The 24,234-nt window shown below is 40.7% G+C and overlaps 1 protein-coding gene across 3 annotated transcripts; it reads right to left on the bottom strand.

The window, feature by feature from the left end:
• Positions 1-385: 385 nt before the first annotated feature.
• slc10a7 (solute carrier family 10 member 7) lies at positions 386-23,254 on the bottom strand. 3 transcript variants are annotated; one of them, XM_078163947.1, is made up of 13 exons: positions 22,219-23,254; positions 17,438-17,520; positions 17,216-17,352; positions 15,114-15,189; positions 14,915-14,953; positions 14,776-14,811; positions 12,904-12,987; positions 12,646-12,811; positions 12,343-12,394; positions 11,199-11,272; positions 9,806-9,951; positions 8,506-8,557; positions 386-5,157 (listed from the first exon to the last, which is right to left on the bottom strand). In XM_078163947.1, the coding sequence occupies exons 1-12, from the start codon at positions 22,316-22,318 to the stop codon at positions 8,537-8,539; spliced, it is 1,014 nt and encodes a 337-aa protein (XP_078020073.1). In that variant the 5' UTR covers positions 22,319-23,254; the 3' UTR covers positions 386-5,157; positions 8,506-8,536. The 3 variants fall into 3 exon arrangements, with proteins under 3 accessions (XP_078020073.1, XP_033465428.1, XP_033465427.1); XM_033609537.2 differs by having other exon boundaries at positions 8,510-8,557; XM_033609536.2 differs by lacking the exon at positions 8,506-8,557.
• Between the last annotated feature and the right edge of the window lie 980 nt (positions 23,255-24,234).

Here is a 24,234-nt window from a genome sequence, read left to right as displayed (position 1 = left end):
AGGAGGAACGCTGCCTCAATGTGATACAGAGGAGCTCTTATTAGACACAGCGGTGTTAAGACTACAAGAGAAAGTTAGAAAAACAAATTCCAGATAGTGTAATCTCTGGAGGTGCAGATTAAAATCTGGTTTTCACAGTGTGCAGGAGCGTGTGATGATAAAGCCAACAAATACCTGGCCCATTTAACAGCCCCTAGATGAAGCACAGCACATCCTGATTTAAAACATCACAGTCCATTGAGTATAATATTGCGATAACACTCCCATATACTCTTAAATGTTCCTCTGATTCCTCTGCAGATAAATCCAGGTTAAAAAATAACCTGATGTTCATTATTAACTGAACAGAAAACATCAAGACGCTGCACCAGACCTGAAAAGAACATATTTTTTCAAAGTTTATTTCTGTATTTTAAACAAGTGAAAGAACACACTCATACATATCCTGCTCAATGTCTTTCTTTCCAAAACATACTTATAACAATCACACTGTAAACATAGACTGACCGTAAATTTGACTGTTGCTGGATGACCAATGAAATGGCATTTGTGCTATTGAGACTTCGATGACCTTCATATGAACAGCGTCTGATTTTAGTCTGTTAAGGCCCTGACACACCAAGATGACAGTCAGCTATCGGTGACCCTTGCCGCTGCGGTGTATTCCTAACGGTTGGCCCTCGTCAGCACTAATCGGCTTTTTTCCGCTAATTTAGCATTTTGAATCAGCCTTGGCGACTGTGAGCCTGACGGCGAATGAAATCACTCTGATTGGCAGTTCAGCTCAGCGCACAAGATGAGAAACCGAAGTGAGGAAAGTAAACAAAGAGCTTAAGTCAAGACCAAAACAAACTTGTTACACAAGGTCACATTATTTCCTTTCCCCATTGAGCTCTTCGGTAGAAACATTTCCTGATGGTTTGTGTTATTGGTAAGTGGTGCAGGGTAAATATGCTCTGTTCTTTCGACACTGGATTGTGCTGTTAATGTGCTAACTGGCTAACAAGCATCAAGACGGTCTTCTGGTTTCCCTTTTTGAATGATCATTTCAGACTTCCACCATCTGCTGGTGTTGAGTCATTTCCACTCACGCAAGCACAGAACGTACATGTTGGTTAGCTGTGAGCGAAGTCTTTCTGATGGATTCATGCGCAACTTTTTGGCCAAGACAAGGGTGACGCAGCAGAGGGCGTTCATCGCTGCTGGTTCTCTGAAGTCAGTTTGGTGTGTCTGGGCCTTTAGAGATGCGTAAATCTCGTCTAACTCCACTGAAAGTGTCCGCTGTCTGTTGATAAAAATCTGAAATTCTCAGTCAAGTTAACACTCTGATAGATAACGGAGGTTTCCATGAAGAATACGTTCCTTTTAATACAATAAATAACCTTTTGCTTCTCTTGTGTGCCCAGCAGGTTACTGGGAATGCAACAATAAGCTTCAGGTGTCTTTCAATATCTCATGTTCAAGATCTACATCTGGGGAGATTTCGATAAGTCCCAGTAAAGGTTGCCTCCCCTACCGACACCACGAGGATGTCGTATAGTCAGGAAAACGTCAACCTTATTGCCAGACATCAAAACAATTGAAATTGGAGGGTGCAAACTTCAAGATTATGTTCAGTCACGTTTTTTTATTGTCCAATGCCAGCGTGGTTAAAATACTACATTTTTTAATATCTGCTCCTGGAAACGAGGTTATGGCCAAGGTTACAGAAGTCTTGTATAGCCACACGCATCTCGTACTATGCTAGCACCAGAAAAAGAGCTATCTGAACCTCATAATTCCACACTAAGGGGAAAAAAGGGTCAGAGTTTTTACTAAACTACAGATATGTTTTTATTACTTATTTATTTATGTATTTATTTATAGTGCTTGTTTGTTTTTTATTGTGTCTGTATGAATATTTGTGTGAGTGAATGTATATGTAGCAGACTCCCTGAATTTCCTTCGGGATTAATAAAGTTCTATCTCATCTCATCTCATCTCTCTCTCTAAACCTGTGAAAAACGTTAAGGATATTGCCTGACCAGGAATTAATGGCCTATGAGAAGGTGTGAACCGTCCAACATGCAGCGGTGATTAAGGACATCTCAAAGGGCACTATCCACTTGCCAAAGAAAAAAAATTAAGAATGTTTATATTTTAATGTGTTTTGCAATAAAATCAAAAGTTTTATGACCCAGTTTCCCTGGTAACACCTTAGGATTACCGCCCCATAAGGTTCATATGCAATGGAAACATTTTTGACTTAAGTAAATGGGACGAACCTTGGATACGACTGGGCAACAGGAGATATTTCTAGTCTGCTTAGCACATAGAGCCCTCTGAACCAGAAAGCCAGAAGGCTAACGTGATGCTAGCAAGATTCAAAGTCAATAAAATTGTGTACCATTGACAAACGGTAAATATAATTTGACAATATGTTTAACTACAAGACGAGCTAGCTATCCAGCCATGTCACTGTCAACGATCGGGATTCGTTACTGTCGGCCGCAGCCTGACGTAGTGAACAGAATAGTTCTGCGTGTTACAGTATCCATCTGGTGGTGCTCAGAGGACCAGGCACTGAAGGACTACATACAGTGTTGAAAAATAAAAGTGTAAACAAAGGCTTTGACTGTCTCCCTGTTGCTATGGTTACTCATATTAGGCACAGATACTATGTAGCCAGTGCATTAATTTATGAATGTACAGTTTCACGGGAACTACTTAGGTGGTATTCATTATTAGTTTTAATGGACACTGCGGCCAGTCGGAATATGTGAGTATTCACCCACACCATGATGTACCTAAACACTGACATTAACTTTGCACAAACATTCATGGTTCCCAATATCTCTATAACTATTAGATCAATTGTGATGTGTCAGGTTCATGTTCCCCTCTGGATGAATTGACCCTTCGCTAAGCCCCGCCCCTTTGTGATGGTCCGTAAAGCTGTCGCAGTAAGCATGGAGCCCACACTGTAACTAATGGCACTCACTGAAGAAATGTTATATTTTTGGAAAAAATAAAGAGCAAATTCAGAGAAAAGGCGTCTACAGTCTGTGTTTGAAGGATATATCTAGGATGTCAAACTGACTCAGCAGTGAGAACAGGTCAAACAGGTTAAGACAGTGTACATGTATACATTCAGTAGGCTATATCTTCAGTAGCTAGCTAGCTAACCCTACACTTTTCAGGGTTTGATTTTGGAACAGTGAAGAAACTTATATTTTTTTCTAACCTCTCCAGGTAATGAATCTCATTAATACACGACGTGCCCCAGGCACAACATTTAGCTCCACATCCACAAAACCAGCCTGAAAATGAAGGGAATTTGAAACGACTGCATTAGAGTCAATGGAGCACAGCTGTGTTATTGTCAGACCCTGGTCTGAGCCGGCCTGATGCTACGTTATGACTGGCCAGTCTGTATTCGAGGGGCATGACTTAGCGAAGAGTCAATTGTAGTAACTTTGGCGATCCTCTGACTTTTACTTTAGTGCCACTGTCAGGTCAAACTCTTATTAGTATTGCTTTTTTTAACGACATTCCCAGCAGCCTGAGCTTTACTTTTTGTTTAGCTCAAATTAGTGAATATTACCATGCTAACACAAAAGCTGTGACCATGGTTATACCTGCTAGACATCAGCATGCTTCCATGGTCAAGATGAACAGTCAGAGATTTTGGTTGGTGATCAATATGATATTGGCAAATTGATACCACTCTCGATATCATTATATCACTCACATAGAATAGGGTATCATCTACATACAGATGTACTTGTGGACCGTTAGAAATGATCAGTACACTCCTGCCTTCTTATTGGTCCAAGCCAGAGCATGTGAGCGGAGCGGAGCGGGTGAAAATTTCCGCTCCTCGCTCACAGACCTGTCACTTTGCACTGCTCGTCCGCTCCGCTTGGTTCTGCGCATTCTTCGCTCCGCTCTGCTCCATCATAAATTTTATCCCGCTCCACTTGCTCACCACTCCACTCCACTGTCGTACTACCCTAACCTGTAATCTTCTATTCACAAATAAAATATGAGCTAGGTAGATTCTCCGGGGAAGCCCTCTCCCCGCAGTTACGGACCGTTCTACACGGTACCGCTGGCAGGGTGGAAATAAGTCAAAGCGTAGAGGAGACGAACCAGGTTAAGTGGCCGACCTCCAGGGAAGCCCTTTCGCCTCTCCCCGCAGTTAGGGACCGTTCTCCAAGGTACCGCTGCTTCTTTTCTCAGTTTCTTTTCTGAAGTACACAGTAAACTCCATAGTTTTGAAAGAAAATAGTGTGGGTGTGTGCAGGTGGAAAGATGCATTCTGGGTGGGGCATGAGCGACCGGAGCGAAATTGGAGCGAGAGATAAGGCTCCGCTCCAATCCAGTGACACAGATTATGAGGTGTACAGCTAACGATGTGAACCGTAGTTTGTTCAAGACAAACATCAAAAACAGATAAATGTTTGAATAATGTAAGAAAAAGATGTAAATAAGAGGTACACGAAAGATAAAGTGATACTCTGCGTGTTAAATTGGACTCCCTACCTCCTGTTCGTGTCAACACTTGATCATTTGGAAAGATCATCACCACAGGACTGCTTCTTGTCAACAAACACAAGTGTTATCTTAGAAAGTGACAGAAAAACAACCCTCATTATTAAACTGTATATTAAATTTCAGACAATCCAGCATTATTTCGTTTCAGTCAACAACATAAATGTGACAAGTGTCCACATTTTCTGGCAGTGACAGCTCGGATAAAAGTAGAGTAGAAAAAAAGTAGAAAATCGCAAGAAACATAAAAAAGAATGGTCCCAGTAACTCTTTCATTCATGTTCCTGCTGCGAGGTGCTGTTTTCCAACCAAACACTCCATTTGTCTTTAAGGAAAACAGCTGTCCTCTTTCTGCAGGAATTTTTGGGTATTTTATATAAAAATAAATCTTGTGGATTCTTTTAAATATAAAGGAATATATATGATGGAAATATGAGCTTTTCGTTGTCGTAGAAACTGAGAATATCAAGGCGACTGGTGCGCCTCACTCCGTCCATGGCGCTGAGGTCTCTGTTGTTTGTAATAAGGCACATACTACTGTATTCTTCCGCTTTTGCACACTTGTGCACCAAAACGCTTGTCTCCTCCTCGTCAGATGGGCTGAAGAGTCGACAGTTTCACCGCCTGAACAGAGAGGAAGGAAGAACAAAACGTGTCAGAGACTCAGACAGGACAATGAACAGAGGAGAGAACGTGAGAGAAAGTTCCAGTGTGTGCTAAAATGTGAGAATTCCCAAAGCAAGTCTGGTGAGTGAGTCCGCCACCAACACCAAATTATCTGTGATAAGACAGAAGAGTAAAAAGAGACGGCTGACAGAGTGAAAGTTTGAACATGAACCTCCGGTGTACTCTGGTATTATTTCACTTCCTGTATCTGTCAAAATTAAACACATTCTCCTGTTAGTGAAGTTTCTGTCTGTCACAGCTGCTGCAGTTAGTCTAACTTCACAACCAGGTGAGTGCCAGCTTTCTGCAGTAACTTCATATCTAAAAGGGACAGTTCACCACAAAACTAACCTGTAGTGCTGTTTGTTAGAGGTATGGACTTGAATCACGTTACTCCGACTCGTGTCAAAGTCTAGTCACAATTTATTACTATTACTTTAAAGTCTACTTGACAAGATCAGAAAAGACTTGCAACACAACTTTGACTTCAACACCAATGACGAGTGACTTCACTTGGACTTGAGCCTTTTCGCCCCGTTTCCACCAAACACTTTCGGTATAGTACCTTTGGAACCAACAGTGACCCTTCAGACATGGTAGCTAGACCCTCAGTCCGGTTAGCACTTCCACCACAGACAGTACCCATAAATGTGGGCGGGGTTGTGGTCACTCACTGCATTTCGTCATCAGCGGTGACACAGATGGAAGTCTGCACCTGGTTTATCGTCCACAGAGCGGGATTGCAGGTCGACATTTCCAGAACAAAACAGAACAGGCTGCAGTGAGAGTCTCTCTCCATGGGATATTTAAAAATAGCAGCTTTGTGCATTTAGTCCTTCTCAGGCAAGCTCAGGGGTTTAGTGAAGTTATCGGCCGTACAGTATAATGGAACTAGATGGTACTCTGCTTGTGGTGCTCAAAGCGCCAAAAAACATTAATTAGAAAAACTCAACGGTAATATCTCTTCCCAGAAACCCTGACCTGGTCACTCCAGATAATCCACAGAGCTTGTTGTGAGCGTGATAAACAGACTGATAAACAGCACTACAGGTGAGAGGAAATATATGTGTTTGATTTACGGGGGAACTGTCCCTTTAAAAATCCCATAAAACGAAGAAACCCACTCACTGTAATCAGAGTGAAGGATGAGGAGAAATAGAGCTGAAACCATTAGTCAGTTATTCTAATGGAGAAAATAAATCAGCAGCTGTTTTTATAAACAATTAATTTACAACAGAAATGTTAAATCTCTAAAAACAGGATTTGTATTTCTTTGTGTGACATCATCATAAACTTAATGTTTGGGTTTAAGACTGTTGGTCGGACAGACATTATTACAGATACACTGAATCTATGGATGCACTCATGGGCGGATACTGAGACAACAGGGCCCCTGGGCACAGACATGCAGAGGTCCCCACCACCTCGCCCACACAGGAGGTTTTTGTTTTTCCTTTTTGTTGTTGTTTTGTGTCTTTTTGATGACATTTTGTGTCTCTTCAAAGTCATTCTGTGTCTATTTGTTATGACTTCATGTCTCAGTTTGTCATTTTGCATCTTCTTATGGTTGTTTGTGTCTCTGTGGTTGTTTCAGGGTTTTTTTGTTGTTTTTTGGTCAGTTTGTCTTTTTTTAGTAATTTTTGTGTCTATTTGTTATGATTTTATGTCTTACTTTGTCATTTTGTGTCTCTTAGATAATTTTGTGTCGTTTTTGTTTGTTTTGTGTTGCTTTAAAGTCATTCTTTGTCTATTTGTTATGACTTCATGTCTCAATTTGTCATTTAACATCTTGTTATGGTTGTTTTGTGTCTCTTTGTGGTCATTTGGGAGTTTTTGTTGTTTTTGGCATCAGTTTGTGTCCCCTCGAGATAAACTTTGTGCCTTTTTTAGTCATTTTGTGTCTATTTGTTGTGATTTTATGTCTTACTTTGTCATTTTGTGTCTCTTTTAGATAATTTTGTGTCGTTTTTGTTTGTTTTGTGTCGCTTTCAATCAATTCAATTTGTATCTATTTATTATGGTGCTGTGTCTTTCTATGCCATTTTCTGTCTTCTTATAGTTGTTTTGTGTCTCTTTGTGGTCACTTTTTGTTTTTCGGCCAGTTTCTGTCACTGTGAGACAAAATGTGTGTCTTTCTTTGTCATTTTGTGTGTCTTTGTACAGTTGTCGTTTTGTTGTTTTTCATCAGTTAGTGTCTCTGAGGTAAAATCTGTGTCTTTTTCTGTCTATTTGTTCTGATTTTGTGTCTTCTCACAGTCGTTTTGTGTCCCTTTGAGGTAATATTCAGTCTGTTTTGGTCATTTTGTGTCTGTGTTTTTTACCTCTATTTGTAGCCATTTTGTGTCTTTATGACCTGTTTGCGTCTCTTTATTGTCAGTTTGAAGCTCGCTGGTTGGTTATTTGTTAATTTCAGTGACATGTCCCCAGTAGGCCTGTTCAGTTATCCATCCATGGCTACACCTAATGATTCATTTTATTATTTTCTCAGTTTATCTATTGCTTGTGAATAAAATGTCTTAAAATAGTGTAAACATCTATTACAGTTTCCTGAAGGTGATGTCTTTGAGGTGCCTTTATTTATTTATTTTTTTCAAACCAACAGTCCAAAACCAAAAGACATTTAGTTTAGGTCCATAAAACAGAAAAAGTAAAACAAGTTGTAAATTCTCACATTTTAGAAGCTGGAAACAGCAAATATTTGGAATAACTTAAAGGATTATTTGATTATTAAGTGTTGGCGTCTAGTTTGAATTGACTAACTGTTGGAGCACTGGTCTGTGAATATGTTTCACAAAAAGTGCACATGCATAGAAATGACGATCAACCCGCGCTGTCACTTTAAAAAATATAATATAAATATAAGAAGTAAAAAGAGGTTAAATTACAGAAAATTTAACAGTTTTTTTAACAGTGGAATATCTTGAACTTAAAACATAATTCAACTAAAAAACAAATAAACAGTGAACAGCTGTGGAGTGCGAATACTCTAAGCAACATGCATCAGAATGAATTACAATATCATTACTGTGATTTACAGTAACTGTCCGGCATCACTGCAATCACCATAATTACCACACCCACCACCATCAGACCAGCGCATCACCACTGGTGCTCAGTCACAGTGAAGCAGGTGGTTCATGCAGACTGCCAGCAGAGGGAGCTGTTGCACACAGAGCTTGTTTTTAAAACCACCCGCAGCATGAAGGGAGAGCAGTTTAAAATACACGATCACAGCTGATCTGCAGTTTTGTTCATGACAGGCGAGAAGAAGAATTATTTTTGATGATTCTGGAGTCAGTTCCTTACTCACTCTGGGCAGCAGTGTTGGAATGCGGCCCTATCTCAACAACAGACTAGACTGTAGGAGAGGAGAGAAGGTGAAGAGGTTAGTGTTGGAATGCAGCCCGCTATCTTGTCTTATCCTCAGCCACCATCTGTGGTCGAATGATGGATATCACCACCCCGAGTCTAGAGTGCAAGATACTCTCATTTTAATCTAGGGCTGGGCGGTATGGCCTAAAATCAATATCACGGTATTATTTTGGGAAGATGCATACAAGTCTAGGATGGAAACTATTTATCATCAGAAGTAAAACGGTTGCTAATCCATCTATTATTATGTATAAAACGTTATACAGTATGGACATTCACCGCCTTAACTTTCGTTCATGACCCAGTGTGTTTCCCACTGACGCCAGTGAGCACTGTCAAACTATAACGGCAACTGGCCATGTATCATGCCAATGTTTAGGGCGGCTTTTTCGTTGGTTTCTGACGTCGCAAGACACTGCCCAAGCATCGGATTTTGACGACTTCGGAGTGAGACCAGGCTCATCATTGAAGACAACAATGGCTTTGTTGTATGATGGAGGCAGACGAGAAGACGCTGCTCGGCGAATGGAACATTTACATTATAAAAATACCCAGATGGAAGTGTTGATAGGAGCATCGTCCTCCACCGTTTCTGCAGTGGGGAGTTTTCGTACCGTCGAAGTACTTCCAGTCTGAAATATCACTGCAACGCAAAGCATATCGCAGTAAACCCAGAGGTCCAAGCTAGCACTAGCAGCCAGCCTCGTCAAGTCACGCTCGACCAGGCGTTCCAACGCAAACTGAGTAAGGGCGCTTTCAGACCTTTGGTCCGAATCAGGAACGTAGCTGCATAATTGCTTAGAGTTGGTTCGTGTTCACACGGCAGCATTTACAAGCGGTAAAAATCAATAAATTATATTCCTTTAGTCCGCAAGGGTCCACTGCTTTTGTGGCTCCCTCTTCTTCTGTGGTGTGTGCTGACAGTTTGACGGCAGATGATAAAAGTGGATCAGTGTGGAGCCATGAGGAGAATAACACTCCTCAAATGACTGCCTGAAACAAACAGATATGTCATATCTCCATCCTGTTTTCCACGTTATTTTTCACTGTTTGAGGTTTGACTGGTGTTCGTCTTGTTGCGCCCTCGTCTTCTTCTTCAGTGGTATAATGACACCTGACTGCTGCTGATCTCTGTCAACCTGCTGACAGTTTGCACACCCTATCAGAATCTTATCTGTTCATTCGGGTGTGAACCAGTGTTTGTGTGTGTGCGAACCAGTGTTTGTGTGTGTACCTTCTGCCGACTGGTCATCCAGCTGCGGATGGTCGGTACGAGGACGGAGCCGAGCAGGATCTGAGCCGGATGGTAGATCAACAGAGGGACTGAGATCAGAGAGAGATGCTCGTAGCCCTCAAACACGATCTTTAACATGGGGATACCTGCAGGGAGCGAGGGAGGACACAACACAGAGGAAAATGAAGACGCTCCGACACTCTGCGTCCGGACTTCAAGGTCTAATCCCTGAAGTTCTCAGATGGAAACTGTTGGCCAAACAAAAATCTTTAATTCTAATTAATGTGAGGCGATGAAACATAGATCGTCCTCTCCTCTTTTATCTCCTCTATGACCTCGATCACACCTCAGACTCCAGCAGACGATTGTCTTTGGAGCAGATGTCTCATACAAGGACTGAGAGGTGGAATAATATATATAACATAATGTATATTTAATTTTCAATAACTATTTTTTATTACTAAAGGCCTGTGGACATTTTTGCATTTTTTCGCTGATAAAGTTTTATTTGTTTGTTTAATTTTTATGAATGACTTTATTTAGAGCCAAAATGAAACGGCATGTTTCACCGACATGCTTGACAATCGGTTCACATGTGTATCATGTGTAGGTGCACAAAGAAGTCTCTTGGACCCACTGCCTAAACCCAACAGGAAGTCGGCCATTTTGAGGGTTTCCCACATGTTGTGTTTTAACAAACTCCTCCTACAGATTTCATCAGATTGCCTTCAAACTCACTTTGTGCGAGCTCGACTACTTTGTGATCAAAAGTTATTAAAAGCTCTACCTCACGTTGAAGGGCACGCCCGCTGCGGAGCGCTGAATTTTGATGTCTCATCACGAAACAGGAAATTGCTATAACTTTGTTGTAAATGGTCCGATCTCCACCTCACCACACATGATTCATTAGTCCTGCCCTGAACACATCTATATGACAATATTCTGTGACAGTCATAGCGCCACCTAGTGGCATCAGGCAGTGCTACTTATCAGACACTTATCTTTTGATTTACCTGAATTTTACATGCTTTGGTCAATATTTAATGTACAAAAACATGACAGTGTGTTCTCCAGCGCCCTCGAGTGGAGAGAGGAACTACTACATATTGAGTAATAGGTCATTTCCGGCTTCACGTTGAGCTTCAGGTCAGATAAAATCCACCTGAGTGTCATCTGAACGCTTCAGCAGAAGGGACACATCTTTACATATATTATACAGATATTACATATCCTGCATACTTCTTAATTTTACATGTCGTAACTTCCTGTGTTTTTCGATGTTTCTGAATCCTCAAATTTTCAGATTATTTCCAGGTTCATGCAAAAAATATTAGATATTTTTTCAATGCTACTAATCCAGTGTGTGTGTGTGTGTGTGTGTGTGTGTACCTACCCAGAGTGAGAGACTTGTGTGTGGAGCAGAACATGATGGCGACAGTGTCTGCAGGGCTGAATCCTGATCCTGACCTGCAGAGACAAACAGGAAGTTAAGTGCTGTGTCCTCTGACCTTTGCTATCTGTACATGTACAGTACGATGAGATAGAGCTGCAAATGCAGAGGGAAATGTCTGTGCAGCAGTTACAAAACAAAGTGGGAGGAGTGCTAAAATGTGCAGCAGTCTTTATACTTGTTACTGTGAATATGAGACGTGAAGTTTTCTGCTGGCTTGAGGCAGTTTTTGACAGTTAACAGTTATAAAATATTTGTTGGATAAATAACGACAAAGCAACACGAGCAAAACACAACTGGTCAGCTCTGGATGTTCTCATGACACATTCAGGTGGCATTTTACTGCAACACGTGTGCACGATTTGTCGGGCAAACGAGCAGAAGGGCCTCGACACACCGAGTCGACAGGAGGATGTCCGTCAACTGGCTGTTGATGAGCGTTTTTCAGGGGATTTAGCGTGTTGAAACAGAGTCACAGACGTCGGAAGAGATGAGAAGAAGACGAGAAACGGGAGCGAAGAAAGTAAAGGAATGGATAAGACTTTGTTCTTTTGCCATCGTGTTGTGTTAATGTGCTAACTGGCTAACCAGCATCTTGAATCCATCCTGTCGGTCTTCCAGGTTCCCTTTTTGAATGACAAATACAGAGTACCGCCACCTGCTGGTGTGGAGAGTTATCTCCTCTTACGCAGGTGCAGAATGTTCGTGCTGACTGGCTGTTGTCTTAGCGGTGCATTCAAGTGCAACTTTTCGGCTGAGACACAAGCGACATGAGGCAACGCAACAGTCAGCCTTCGTTCTACTCGTGCGTTGTGTGTTTGGGCCTTTAATACAGGGTGTCTACAGCTATGTGACAGTTAAATTTAATTTCCAAGACCCGTTAGAGACACCTTATAACCAAATTTAGGACAGATTTTTGGACAAATCATGTTTACTTATTTAAGTATTGCAGGTTAGTAGTGTATCTGTGGTAAAGGCAAACCAAGATATTGTTGAATAAAATGTGAAATGGATGAAATGAAGAGAGGAAGAAGAAGTGGAAGGGAGAGTTAAAGAGGAGGAAGAGGAGGAGGAGGTGCAGACTCACCTGGTGGAGAAGGCAAACGTGAGCAGCATGAAGCTGAGCTGGATGGAGAAAACTGCAACAAGACAGACAAATTTCACTTGCAGATTTGTCGGCTGCACATCCATGATGAGAATCCCAGTAGATACTCAGACCAGCCCGTCTGGCACCAACAGCCATGCCAACTAACATCTATTTCTTACTGGTTGCCAGAAGAATGGTTGGATGAAAGTATGGACTAGACCTAAACAACAATTGTCTGAATAAAAAGGCTTCACACACACACACACACACACACACACACAGACACACACACGGGGTACTGACTGATGAGGATGACCATCAGCAGGCTGGTGGGGTCCAGCTCGATGTTGGGGTTACTGAAGGTGTCACAGAAGGTGGTGTAGATGATCATGAGCAGGACGGCGCTGCTGACGGTGCCGAACGGAAGCTTCCGCCGCTCCAGATACTCCCTGAGGAAACTACGACACACCTGCACATGCCCAGAACAAAAAGCTCACCGGCTGCACACAACATTTAAAACACACGTTTAACCCTTTCTGTGTCAAACACTCTGATTCCTACCTGACCCAGGATCAGAGGAACCACCACGGTCATGAAGAGCTGAGAGAAGATGGAGGAGAAGGGAACGGAGGATGACGAGCCGAGCTGGAGGAGGAGCACCGGGAGAAGATGACAAAAACACTGTCACATCACGTTATTTACATTTATTGCGTGTGAATGCTGAAAGCTTCGGAATTCTTTGATATTATTACTCTTCAACCCATTTTCCACATTTTTCAACACACAATCTTCATTTAAACATAAAAATACAAAATATTCAGCTCACTCATCTGCTTTGTATTTTTCTCATTCATAACATTCATAGTTTCTAAAATATTCAGCGTTTTTCTGGCATTTTTTTCCCATTCAAATGAATGGGGGAATCTTCAAACTGGACACAACTTAATGCTTTTTCATGCACTTTCAAAGCCCATCTCCTTACTCACACATTCACTTAGAAACTCCATTCAAACTTTAAAATGTTCCTCAATCTTTTGTACATTCAACTTTAATTCAACTTTCAAATCCCACTCAGTCTTTTTGAAATATTCAGACTTATTCAGAGCATAGTAAAAATGCCTAATGGGTCTCTATGGGCGGAATGTTTCAGAGCTAGAGTGAAGGACTCAACTTGCTGCCACGTCCACAATTTTTCCTCTGCATACATCATTTTTGGTCAAAATGGAGTAACAATTGTGCTCTTTCAAACAATGTTACTTTGGAAGCAATCAGACCAACACACTTGGCACAGTGAGGCTGAAAGTGAGAGAAACTCCACCAGCTGACGCAGTTAACTCCATGTTAAGAGAGACCAGAAATCTCTGGAGGACAGCAGATCATACCTGTTTTCTAACCTGCCACCGTTCTCACATTTTTGACACTACAGACACAAATTTCACACTGCTTATTCCTCAAGTTGTCCTCTCTCTCAGGGTATGCAAATTATAATGATCTGAATTACTGTTTTTGAGGAAAGGCCAGAAGTTTGAGAGGTGTGCTTCTGCAAAACACCTGCATTCTCTAGTGTATTTATCTGGAGTAACAAATAATGAGCCAACTTTGTGGAGGTTAATATTGCAGATTAAATTTGTTGTGTCAATAGAATATAATAGAATAAAGCCTTTACTGTCATTGTACAGAATACAAAAAAAAGCAACACTAGACCAGGTCAGTGTAGTAAAAAGACAGAGGGAGACGCCACAAAAACAAACTCAGCCAATAAACATCAACAGCCGACAACGCCGGTTCTAAAATAAGTCAAATAAATAAATATAGTGCAATCCTGTAATAGAATAGGTGTATTTATTTCACCACAATAAATGAATTTATTGTCAAGATCCAGCAGATTGTCCCAGAGTTTTCTCTCTGACAACAGCTGCCTCAACCACATATTTCCCTCAGGAGTTGGTAGAGACCAAAAACAGAGTTAAAAGAGAGCGGATACTGGACTTGCACTCATCAGGTGGACACACACGCCTCTCCTAAGGAATGATAATGTTGCTCTGTAACTGCTGGATGTTTATTAAGGCGACTGTCTGTTGATAAATTCACAATGAGCTTTAACATATTATCACTTTTAGGTGATAACATGTTAAATAAAGTTGCGTTTTGGGAAATATTCTTAATGGCTAACTGGCAGAGAGTAAGATGAAAGATGTTGATTTGTGAACTTTAGAGGTGCTGGTAGGCAGATTATTTTCTACCTTAAGAGCCATGCTAGCTGTTTCCCCCTGCGTCCAAACTTGGTGCTAAGCTAAGCTAACTGCCTCCTGACTGCAGCTTCATATGCATCACACAGACATCAGAGTGGTGTCAATCTCAAGGTCAACTCTCAGTAAGAAGGTGAAAAAGGTAAATAACAAAGTGTGTAAAAACTCAGCAGGTCTGACTTACAAACAGCAGCAGCAGCACTGGAGTCACGATGATTCCCTGCAGGACAGAAAGACACGATTACAGCTCCGACTCCCCACAGAGCTCACGCTGAGCTTTCATTACTGCTCCATGTGTTTAAGGGAGATTCATCTCATCTTACCAGGAAGCTTCCGAACGCTGAGTTGAAGATGGCAGCAGCCTGAAACACACACACACACACACACACACACACACACACAGTCAGTCTCTATGACAACGTGCCAACACACGGCTCATGACTTTACAATATTACACCATTTGTCAAAGACTGCAGGATAATGACCTGCTAACGTGTGTGTGTGTGTTGGTGTGTGTGTTACCTCGTTGCCTCCGACAGCCTTGGTGAGAATAACAGCTGACGAGACCGGAGGGGGCATGCAGCTCACGGTTTGTAACCTAGGCAACAACAGCAACAGGATGAAGACGAGAAAAACGATGAAGAAAAAAAGGCAAGAAGAGTCATCTTCATATTTCTCTTTCCTCGGATGCCTTCCTTTAAAAGGTCAGAGGTCAGGGTCTGAAGCCGACATACGTGTGAACCTCCACCTCCTTCCAAAATGTATTGAGAAGGGAAAGAAGTCTGAAGAGGTCCAACTCCAGGCATTGTGCCTTTCTGCAAACCATGGATATGTTACGTAACCCGCTGCCTCTGCACGCCCGTCGCCAGGCACCAGACGCAGGGCTCAGGATCGTTGTTGAGAGCTTGACTGCGTTTTATTTCACAGTAACACTGTCGACCTCTGCTGCTGGCATCACATCCTTACAGGGCAAGTCACAGTAAAGTATGAAATACAAACAGCGCAAATGTCAAAACTACGGTGTCCTGCCAGGGCCAAACAGTGTGAACTGCCAAATATGCTGTGGAATAGACAGCACACCAAGTGACTCTAACAGGTAGCAGCCTTACTATTACATTTCCACGATATTATGTAGCAGATAAGTTGAAACTTTACGTTTCATGTGGTTAACATGTGGTTAAGTTTAGGTACAAAATACACTCGATGTCTTTTTGTAGCACTATTCCAACAAAAAATCCAGAGGAGATGTCTCTGTTAAAAAGTAGTTTTTTGTGATCCCGGCAGGAAGCTTAGTGATGTCTCAGTAAAAAATAACCGCCTTTCGTGGCACTATTCCGGCAGGAAACTTTGTGAAGTCTCGGTAAAGAACAATCACTTTTTGTGGCACTATCCCGGCAGGAAACTTTGTGATGTTTCAGTAAAAAATAACCACTTTTCGTGGCACTATCCCGGCAGGAAACTTATGTCTCAGTAAAAAACAACCATTTTTCGTGGCGCTATCCCGGCAGGACACTTTATGATGTTTCAGTAAAAAATAACCACTTTTCGTGGCACTATCCCGGCAGGACACTTTATGATGTTTCAGTAAAAAATAACCACTTTTCGTGGCACTATCCCGGCAGGACACTTTATGATGTTTCAGTAAAAAATAACCACTTTTCGTGGCACTATCCAGGCAGGAAACTTATGTCTCAGTAAAAAACAACCATTTTTCGTGGCACTATCCCGGCAGGACACTTTATGATGTTTCAGTAAAAAATAACCACTTTTCGTGGCACTATCCCGGCAGGACACTTTATGATGTTTCAGTAAAAAATAACCACTTTTCGTGGCACTATCCAGGCAGGAAACTTATGTCTCAGTAAAAAACAACCATTTTTCGTGGCACTATCCAGGCAGGAAACTTATGTCTCAGTAAAAACCAACTGCTTTTCGTGGCACTCTCCCGGCAGGACACTTTATGATGTTTCAGTAAAAAATAACCACTTTTCGTGGCACTATCCAGGCAGGAAACTTTGTGATGTTTCAGTAAAAAATAACCACTTTTCGTGGCACTATCCCGGCAGGAAACTCTGTGATGTCTCAGTAAGAAACAACTGTAGTTGTTCTTTGTTGGTCTTCAACAGTTGTCAGCTGGTTGGCAGGCACCTCGTCTAGATGTCAGGCTAAACACCATCCCCTCCACCTCCTGTTGACAGTCGGCTCATAACTACGTCACTTTAGAAACACTGATATGACACATATAAAACATACAACTGTAGCGTATTCGTGGTTTGCAGGAACGTACAATGGCAACATTTTCCTCTGCGACTGAACCCTCAAACAGCTCTTTAAAATCTGTCCCAACAGTGAGGAGCAGTCAAAATGTCCTCCCTTTCCAAAAACGTCCTCACTCCTGAAGTCCAACACTCAAACCGGTCCTCACATATGTAGATGTAACAGCACACACACAGACACACAGTGCGGCCTGTGGCAGCAGTGAATGTGGGTCTTTGTGTCTGTACATAACTCGCCCTTCAGGTACAGTCAGGCAGGGACCAAATAAAGGACGGCATTCACACACACACACACACACACACACACACACACACACACACACACACACACACACACACTCGTCCTACCCTCTGAGCAGCCACTGGTCGATGGCGGTGAGTGCGAGCACTTTGAGCAGCAGCCAGATGACCAGCGGGAAGAAGATGAGCGTGAAGGACTGCACGAAGAGGTGGAGCCGAACGTGAAGCAGCGCACTCGTCAACTCCTACGGACACATCAGGCACATTCATCAGCTGCTTCCATCACCGTTATAAATAAAGTTTATACAGCGACAGTGGGGGGGTTCTCACCTCTGTTTTCAATGACAGGCCGCTGTTGAAGAAAATGAGCGAGACGGCGACATACGCGATGGTGATCTCTGGCTTTAACGGACCTGAGAGAGAAGAAAATGCACTGAATTATCACTGCAATACGAGTATTACTTCTCTTCACCAACCACCAAACCTAACCACGCTGGTTGTTAGTGCTTTTATTTTGAAAGAGACTGCATGTAATATTACAATTCCTGTGAAACATGAAGTGTATTTTGAAAGAAGACAATGCACGTAACAGGCAGAACTTGACACGGTGTCCCAGATCATATGTGGATGTGGAAAGTCCATGAGCAAACATGACGAGGTCGGAGTGAGAATGTGTTGTGAGTTTTCACTAAAACACATAAACACGTCAGTACCAACAGTCTCGTGCACGGCCGAGTCGGCTGCCTTGGGAAGTTCTGAGCGTACGACAGGATGAATGAGACTTGGATCACACTGCCGGAGCTGTGTGAGAGCTTGTTAACAGATATTCTGATATAGTTTTGCTGTTATGAACGAGGTCCCAGTTTATTTCACCTCCTCCAGATTATTCTCAGTTTTTTTGGATTCTTCGTTCACCGTGGAGGCCTGAGAGAAAAGAAATGTTTTATTCACTAATTCAATGTAACACCCAGAGACGGGCAAGTCACGGCTAATCTCTGACTGACTGGTTTCTCTCCCTTCTTGTGAACTCTGTCACCAGCATCACATCTAACTGTCTCTGGTCCTCCATCATTATCACTTACTTCTGGTTTCTTATATTAATTCCTGTTTGTCATGTTTGTGTCATTGAGGGTGATTTATTATGTTTTGAGTGCTTTATGCCTGGTTCACACTACACGACATTTGTGTCCGTTCCGACAGTCACTGTGTCAGATTAGGCGATTGTGGAGTCATACGACAGACATGACACACTACACGATGGTTCACACCAATCATCCCTGGTCTTCTTTCACGACGTGTGTGATGTCGTCGGGTTATTCTTGTCCTGTTTTTATTATTATTATTATTATTTCAGTCACTGTGTCTGTTCATGTGCCAGCTAGAAGCTATAAGTATCGCATCGGAAAATTATGATGGAAACGCCAAAATTCAAATTAAAATCCGCTGATTCGCACAAACTAAAATACGCTCGCTTTAGCCGGGTTTTGGTTGATTCGAAAAAATGTTGATTTGCAAAACGGGGGATGGAAACAGTTATGTTCGAATTAAGTCTGACGTATCGCACCTCTCTCCATGGTGATATCCACACTCCGGATCGGGAAGGCGGTAATGCATTTACAAGCTGGTTGCCAACTGCCAGAAAACATAGAAGACGAAGAATGCGAGACTTGTTTTGTTTCTGGTTCTGCGGAAAACTCGCGCGAGTTCGTAGTTTTCACAAAAGTCCGCACATTTAATGGAAACACACAGGATCTGTATTTCTTTTAATGCACATTTCCCAATGATTCGAATCACTTTTGGACGGAAACATAGCTAGTGACAGCCACTGCATCCTCCACAAGTTCCTGCACATGTTTCACAATAAAAGCCTGTTTAGAAAATGGAGGGATTCTCTCAGCTGAGGTTATAAGGGGCTTTTAATTTGAAACAGATACAGGAAGTGATGAGTTTGAAATGACGGTGCGATGCATTAACTTTATAAAGACAACGGGAGCGGATAAAAAGTGAAAATATAAAAATACAGAGGGATTAATAAATATTAATATATAGCCTCTGCAGTTGTGGTGAGTAAAAGCCACTATTTTTTAATTTTCTTACTTTATATCCTCCATTAATAAGAGGTAACACTGTTTGCTAGCTTGATGCTAATGGCAGTACTCAGCAGGTTGACAACGTGCCTCTGTTGTTTCACACCATCATTTTCCCTTCTCACTCTGTGTGCTAACATGCCTACAGGAAATATCAATAAAACTGGGCTGTTGTTGTCGTACAGTTTCCACGGCAGCACATCGCTCTGTGTTCCTACTGGTCAAAGTGACGGCTGTGACGGGAGAAGTCGTGAATGACGGAAAGAAAATCAAACATGCTAGACTTTGTGTTGGAACGTCGTGGGGCGTCCCAGACGTGGCGTCAGTTGTCGTCTACTAAGACACACTACACGAGATGAAACGATGCATTATCACGTAGGACACTCATTGTCGTTCACGATCAGGCTGATATCGTGTAGTGTGAACCCAACATTATACGCTCTCTTTTAAGTGTACAATATCACTGATGACATGTTTTTATATATCACTGAGGGCGATGTTGTATAAAGTTCACCTGCCTTTAAATATTTAAGTTTAACTTTATCCCTAACGTCAGATCCTTTTGTTAGTTATCATGAGCTATACACTTTATACATATTTCAGCTTTATACGTTATGAGTTTGTTGTCCGTTCACACATTGTTTCTTGTCTTTGTTATACGTTTGTTATATTTTTCAGTTTCTGACACTTTATGTGCAGGTTTGTCACAATATTTAATAATTCTTATTTTATTTCACTGTTGTTTCTTTTCTATTTATTTGGCATTTAACCTTTTTTTCTTGTGATTAAATATGTTAATTTTTTATAGTATACATTTATGTCATTTGTATTTGCAATTTCTGTTAATGTGGTTTCTGTGTAGTAGGGCTACTCCAATGCATTTTACACCCCGATGAAGACTCTCGTCGAAACACGTTGGTTATACATGGATTTTTAACTACAGTCAGTGCCTCAGATGCATTTTTGGACTGGCTGCCTGTACTGTGGACTTTTACACTGAGGGAACTGGCCAGTAAAATGCAGTTGAACTTCTTAAATGCCCATTTGTCCTCTGACTCCCGACAGTAACACTGTCACATCCTGGCAAAGAGATAATATATATATTATAAATGTCTAAAAAAATATTTCCTTCATGTAAGTTGTGAAAAAATGCTTGAATTAAATGTTTAAAACTTTAAGATATAAAAGAAAGTCTCATAAAAAAGGTTAAAAACAAGACATTTGTAAACCATTAATTATTATGTCATCATTATTATTTCTGATTTCAGCTTCTAAATGTGAATATTTTCTGGTTTATCGTGACAATAAACTGAATATCTTTGAGGAAACACTGATAAATATTCTGTATTTTTTGACATTTTTAGATCAAACAACTAGTCGATTTATCCAGAAAATAATTGACAGATTCATCAGCAATGAAAATAAATATTAGCTGCAGCTCTCACTCACATCCTCGCCAGGTAAAAATATATATTACAAGCACAGAAACATTTCAAACAGATATTATTTCTTCATGTTAGTTGTAAATAAAGTTCTGTGTGGCTGTGGTGCATTCAATACTTGCCAATGCATGGGAATTATACCTTTCACCTGCTCACAGAATAATTACCAACGATAATCCGAACAATAATTTTCACTTAGTCTGAATTATAATTGATTATTATTTTCTCTGTTAATTATGTCATTATTAAGTTTTTCTGTCTGAACAAAAGCACTGCTGTCTGATGCAGGAGTTTCCGAGGAGCACGTGAAGGCAGCACGCTGACAGTAGCAGCACAGTATCTGAACTAATCTGCAGGATAACATGTGAAGGTGTGACGGAGCTGATACCTGCTGCCTGTCACAGATTACACACCCACCTATCACTGCAGGTCGCACCTGTGTTTGCTCAGTGGAATCACCTCGAAGATAAAAATATTTTTATCTAAATCACAAACGTTATTTTCTGCTCGTGTCACAGGTCAGATATAATGAGCTACAGTGGCCGTTTCCGGTCTGTCACGCCTCACAAAATCCGCTACTACGTGTGAACATGAGTGAATAAAAAGGTATGATGTGAGCCAATGAGACTGCGTCACTGTGCACGCGCACAGAGGCTGTGTGACACCCAACCGAGGGGGGTGTGTTCATGTGTTGACATTACTGCTGAATGCAACGTGTCACTACCGTGCCAGGTAAGGGGGGGGGGGGGGGAATCACACACACACACACACACACACACACACACACACACACACACACAGAGGAACCACTGTGAGAGGGAGTCCACAACCCCTAGTTATACATGTTGTCTTATGGTGTGTAACAAACCAAACTCCATTCGGAAAATCGCTAAATTTACAATAACCTTCATTTTAAACAAGTATGTCCTCTTATTTTGACATCAACTCTTGGCTCATCGTAATCAACAAGCTCCGACCTTTAATTCGGCGCACATCACGCACAGGTCCAACACGTACACTCTATAATGTACGTGAAAACGAAACTCCATTCAGAAAAGCGCTAAATTTACCGAAACCTTCCTTTTAAACAAACACACCCATTCATTAAACCACAATTTTGTAGTTTGACATAATCAACAAAGCTCGGACTTCATCCCGGCGTGCGCCATGAACAGGAGTGAAACCTGTTGGAGCAGAAATTCAACATTTTGCGTGCATTTTCTACAATCTACGTCCGGACGCGACGGGCGAAAAATAGTTGAACTAAGTCAAAAAGTTGGCAGTTTATTGGAGTTAAAATGCTGCATGGTGAAACAGTCCAGTGCCGATTTTTCCAGTGACTCCTAGCGTTTAATTTAAAGTCTTAAGTCTTCCTCTACGACATTTTGTGCGACTAAAACAAAACTGTAAAGATAAAGAGGTGAACTCTCTCCAAGCCTGGCACCAACCATCACTACAACACACCAAAAGTAGCCGCCTCCGTGTGTTCACGTCAAACAGTGTCTGTTAGGAAGTTTAATCCACACGTAGATATTTTGGGAGAACTTCACTGGAGGTTCAGACCCAACTCCGACTCACTCACCTCCTCTGACACCGACGCTGGGCTGCAGTTTGGCCGATAAGATGACCAGCACGATCCCGATGATGAACCATTCCTTCCGCACCCTCGCCAGCAGGCCCATGGTTCAGCCCCGGGTTCTCCCGATCAGTCCGCCCGGTCCTGGTCTCACCAGCCGGACCGAAGTTTCACAACTCCTCAGCTTCTTCTCTGGAGCTTCTATCTGTCACAAAACAGAGGGAGAACCACCGGAACCACTTCCGGACACATGGGCACAGCACGACTGTAATGACCGCAGGAGAGGCGCAGGAGATTTCTAAATTACCGTATCACAGGTAGGCGCAACATACCGTAAATACAGCGTGTGTACGGTTTTATATAGCGAACACAGGTCAAGTAAAGACGCAATATGTTTAAAAAGAAACATGAAATAATTTTTATAAACTGTAATTTAAGACATATTTACGGAAGCGTATTGCATTCCCTTGACAAATAAAAAAAACTTTTTTATTGAGTCATTTTTTCTGTTTATCGTGGTAATTTTTTTCCTGATTTTAGTGGGTTTTGGGGTAATTTTTTCTGAGTATTTTTTCTGAGTTAAGAGAGCAATAGAACAACAGACGCTTTCATTCCTTTCTTAAGAGCTCGATATAATGGAAGCAAACATGACCCGCTTGTTTAGTTTAATCCAGTTTTACTTTGTTTTGGGTTTGAGACACTGGGAGATACTCTTGTCTTTAAGTCATATAGATGGTGTTATCATTAGTTTGTTGACTTTACGCAGGCACCTTAAGACTTTGCGGTTGTTCAGATGAAAAGCCCATTCAGATCTGCTGGACATTGCAGTGTTTCTCCAGAATCAGTTGGACACATAACCCAAAACAAAGTAAAACTGGATTAAACTAAACAAGCGGGTCATGTTTGCTTCCATTATATCCAGCTCTCAAGAAAGGGATGAAAGTGTCTGTTGTTCTATTGCTCTCTTAACTCAGAAAAAAACACTAAGAAAAACAGAAAAAAATTACCACGAAAAATAAAAAAAAAACAAAAAAAAAAATTACTCCAAATAACAGAAAAAATTACTCAATAAAACAGATTTTTTTAATTTGCCAAGTAAATGCAATAAGCTTCCGTACATATTAAACCCATGTACATGATAACTGAATAATAATATATTTAACTTATTGTAAATAAACTTTTGGTGAAATGCTTAAAATAATGCAACATTTTTTTAAAAAATGTAAACAAATCAAATATTTTTTTAGCAAATCATTTTAACAAAATAAAGTTTCCAGAAAAAAAAAACCTGGAAAAAATCATTTAGTTTATAATAGAAATAGGTTTGAAATATGGTTTTAAAAACAATACAAAAACTTAAAAAAGGTTTGACAAATTAATATTTTCTAACCTATGTGATGATAATAAAACAATGCTATATAGCTTTAATGTAATAATATAAACCAGCTTTAACTTAATAAACAGTTTGGGAAAAAATAATTTAATGCAAATGTTTTAATTATATCAGATCAAAGAAAATAAAAAATAATAATTTTAACAAACATAAACCATAAAGGTTTGACATGAAATATGTTTACATCATTCAGTTATAATTTTAAAAAACCTTTTAATGTTTAAAATAAACAAATCAAAGAAAAATTAGAAATTTATTTTAACAAAATAAAGTTATAACAAAAATAAACCATAAAGGTTTGACCTGAAAAAAGTTTACACCATTCAGCTAATCATAAAAAAAGTAAAAAAAAAAAAAAAAGATAAAATAGGGTTTTAAAAATTAAAAAAAAAACACACAGGAGGAGTTAATGTATATGATAACTAAATACTGCTGTATTCTTCTAATTATTATATATATTTTTTTGACGTAAAAATAAACCAGAGAATTTGAGTGAATTTAACAAAATAGTTTTACAAAAATAAACAATAAAGTTTTTTAAAAAAAAGGGCAAAAAAATAATTATTTTCAACCTATGTGATGATAATTAAATAATGCTTTTTTTTCCATTTAATTAATATATCATTTAA

The sequence above is a fragment of the Epinephelus lanceolatus genome, chromosome 22 (assembly GCF_041903045.1).
Source record: "Epinephelus lanceolatus isolate andai-2023 chromosome 22, ASM4190304v1, whole genome shotgun sequence".
Lineage (NCBI taxonomy): Eukaryota > Metazoa > Chordata > Actinopteri > Perciformes > Serranidae > Epinephelus > Epinephelus lanceolatus.
This window is presented reverse-complemented; position numbering and strand designations above follow the sequence as displayed.

Coding starts and splice junctions, on each gene's coding strand:
- slc10a7 (XM_033609536.2), bottom strand. CDS start 22,318: ATGGGCCTGCTGGCGAGGGTGCGGAAGGAATGGTTCATCATCGGGATC. Junction 17,353..17,437: donor GCCTGTCATTGAAAACAGAG/GTGAGAACCCCC, acceptor ATGTGTCCGTAG/GAGTTGACGAGTGCGCTGCT. Junction 9,952..11,198: donor ACACAAGTCTCTCACTCTGG/GTAGGTACACAC, acceptor CGCTCCCTGCAG/GTATCCCCATGTTAAAGATC.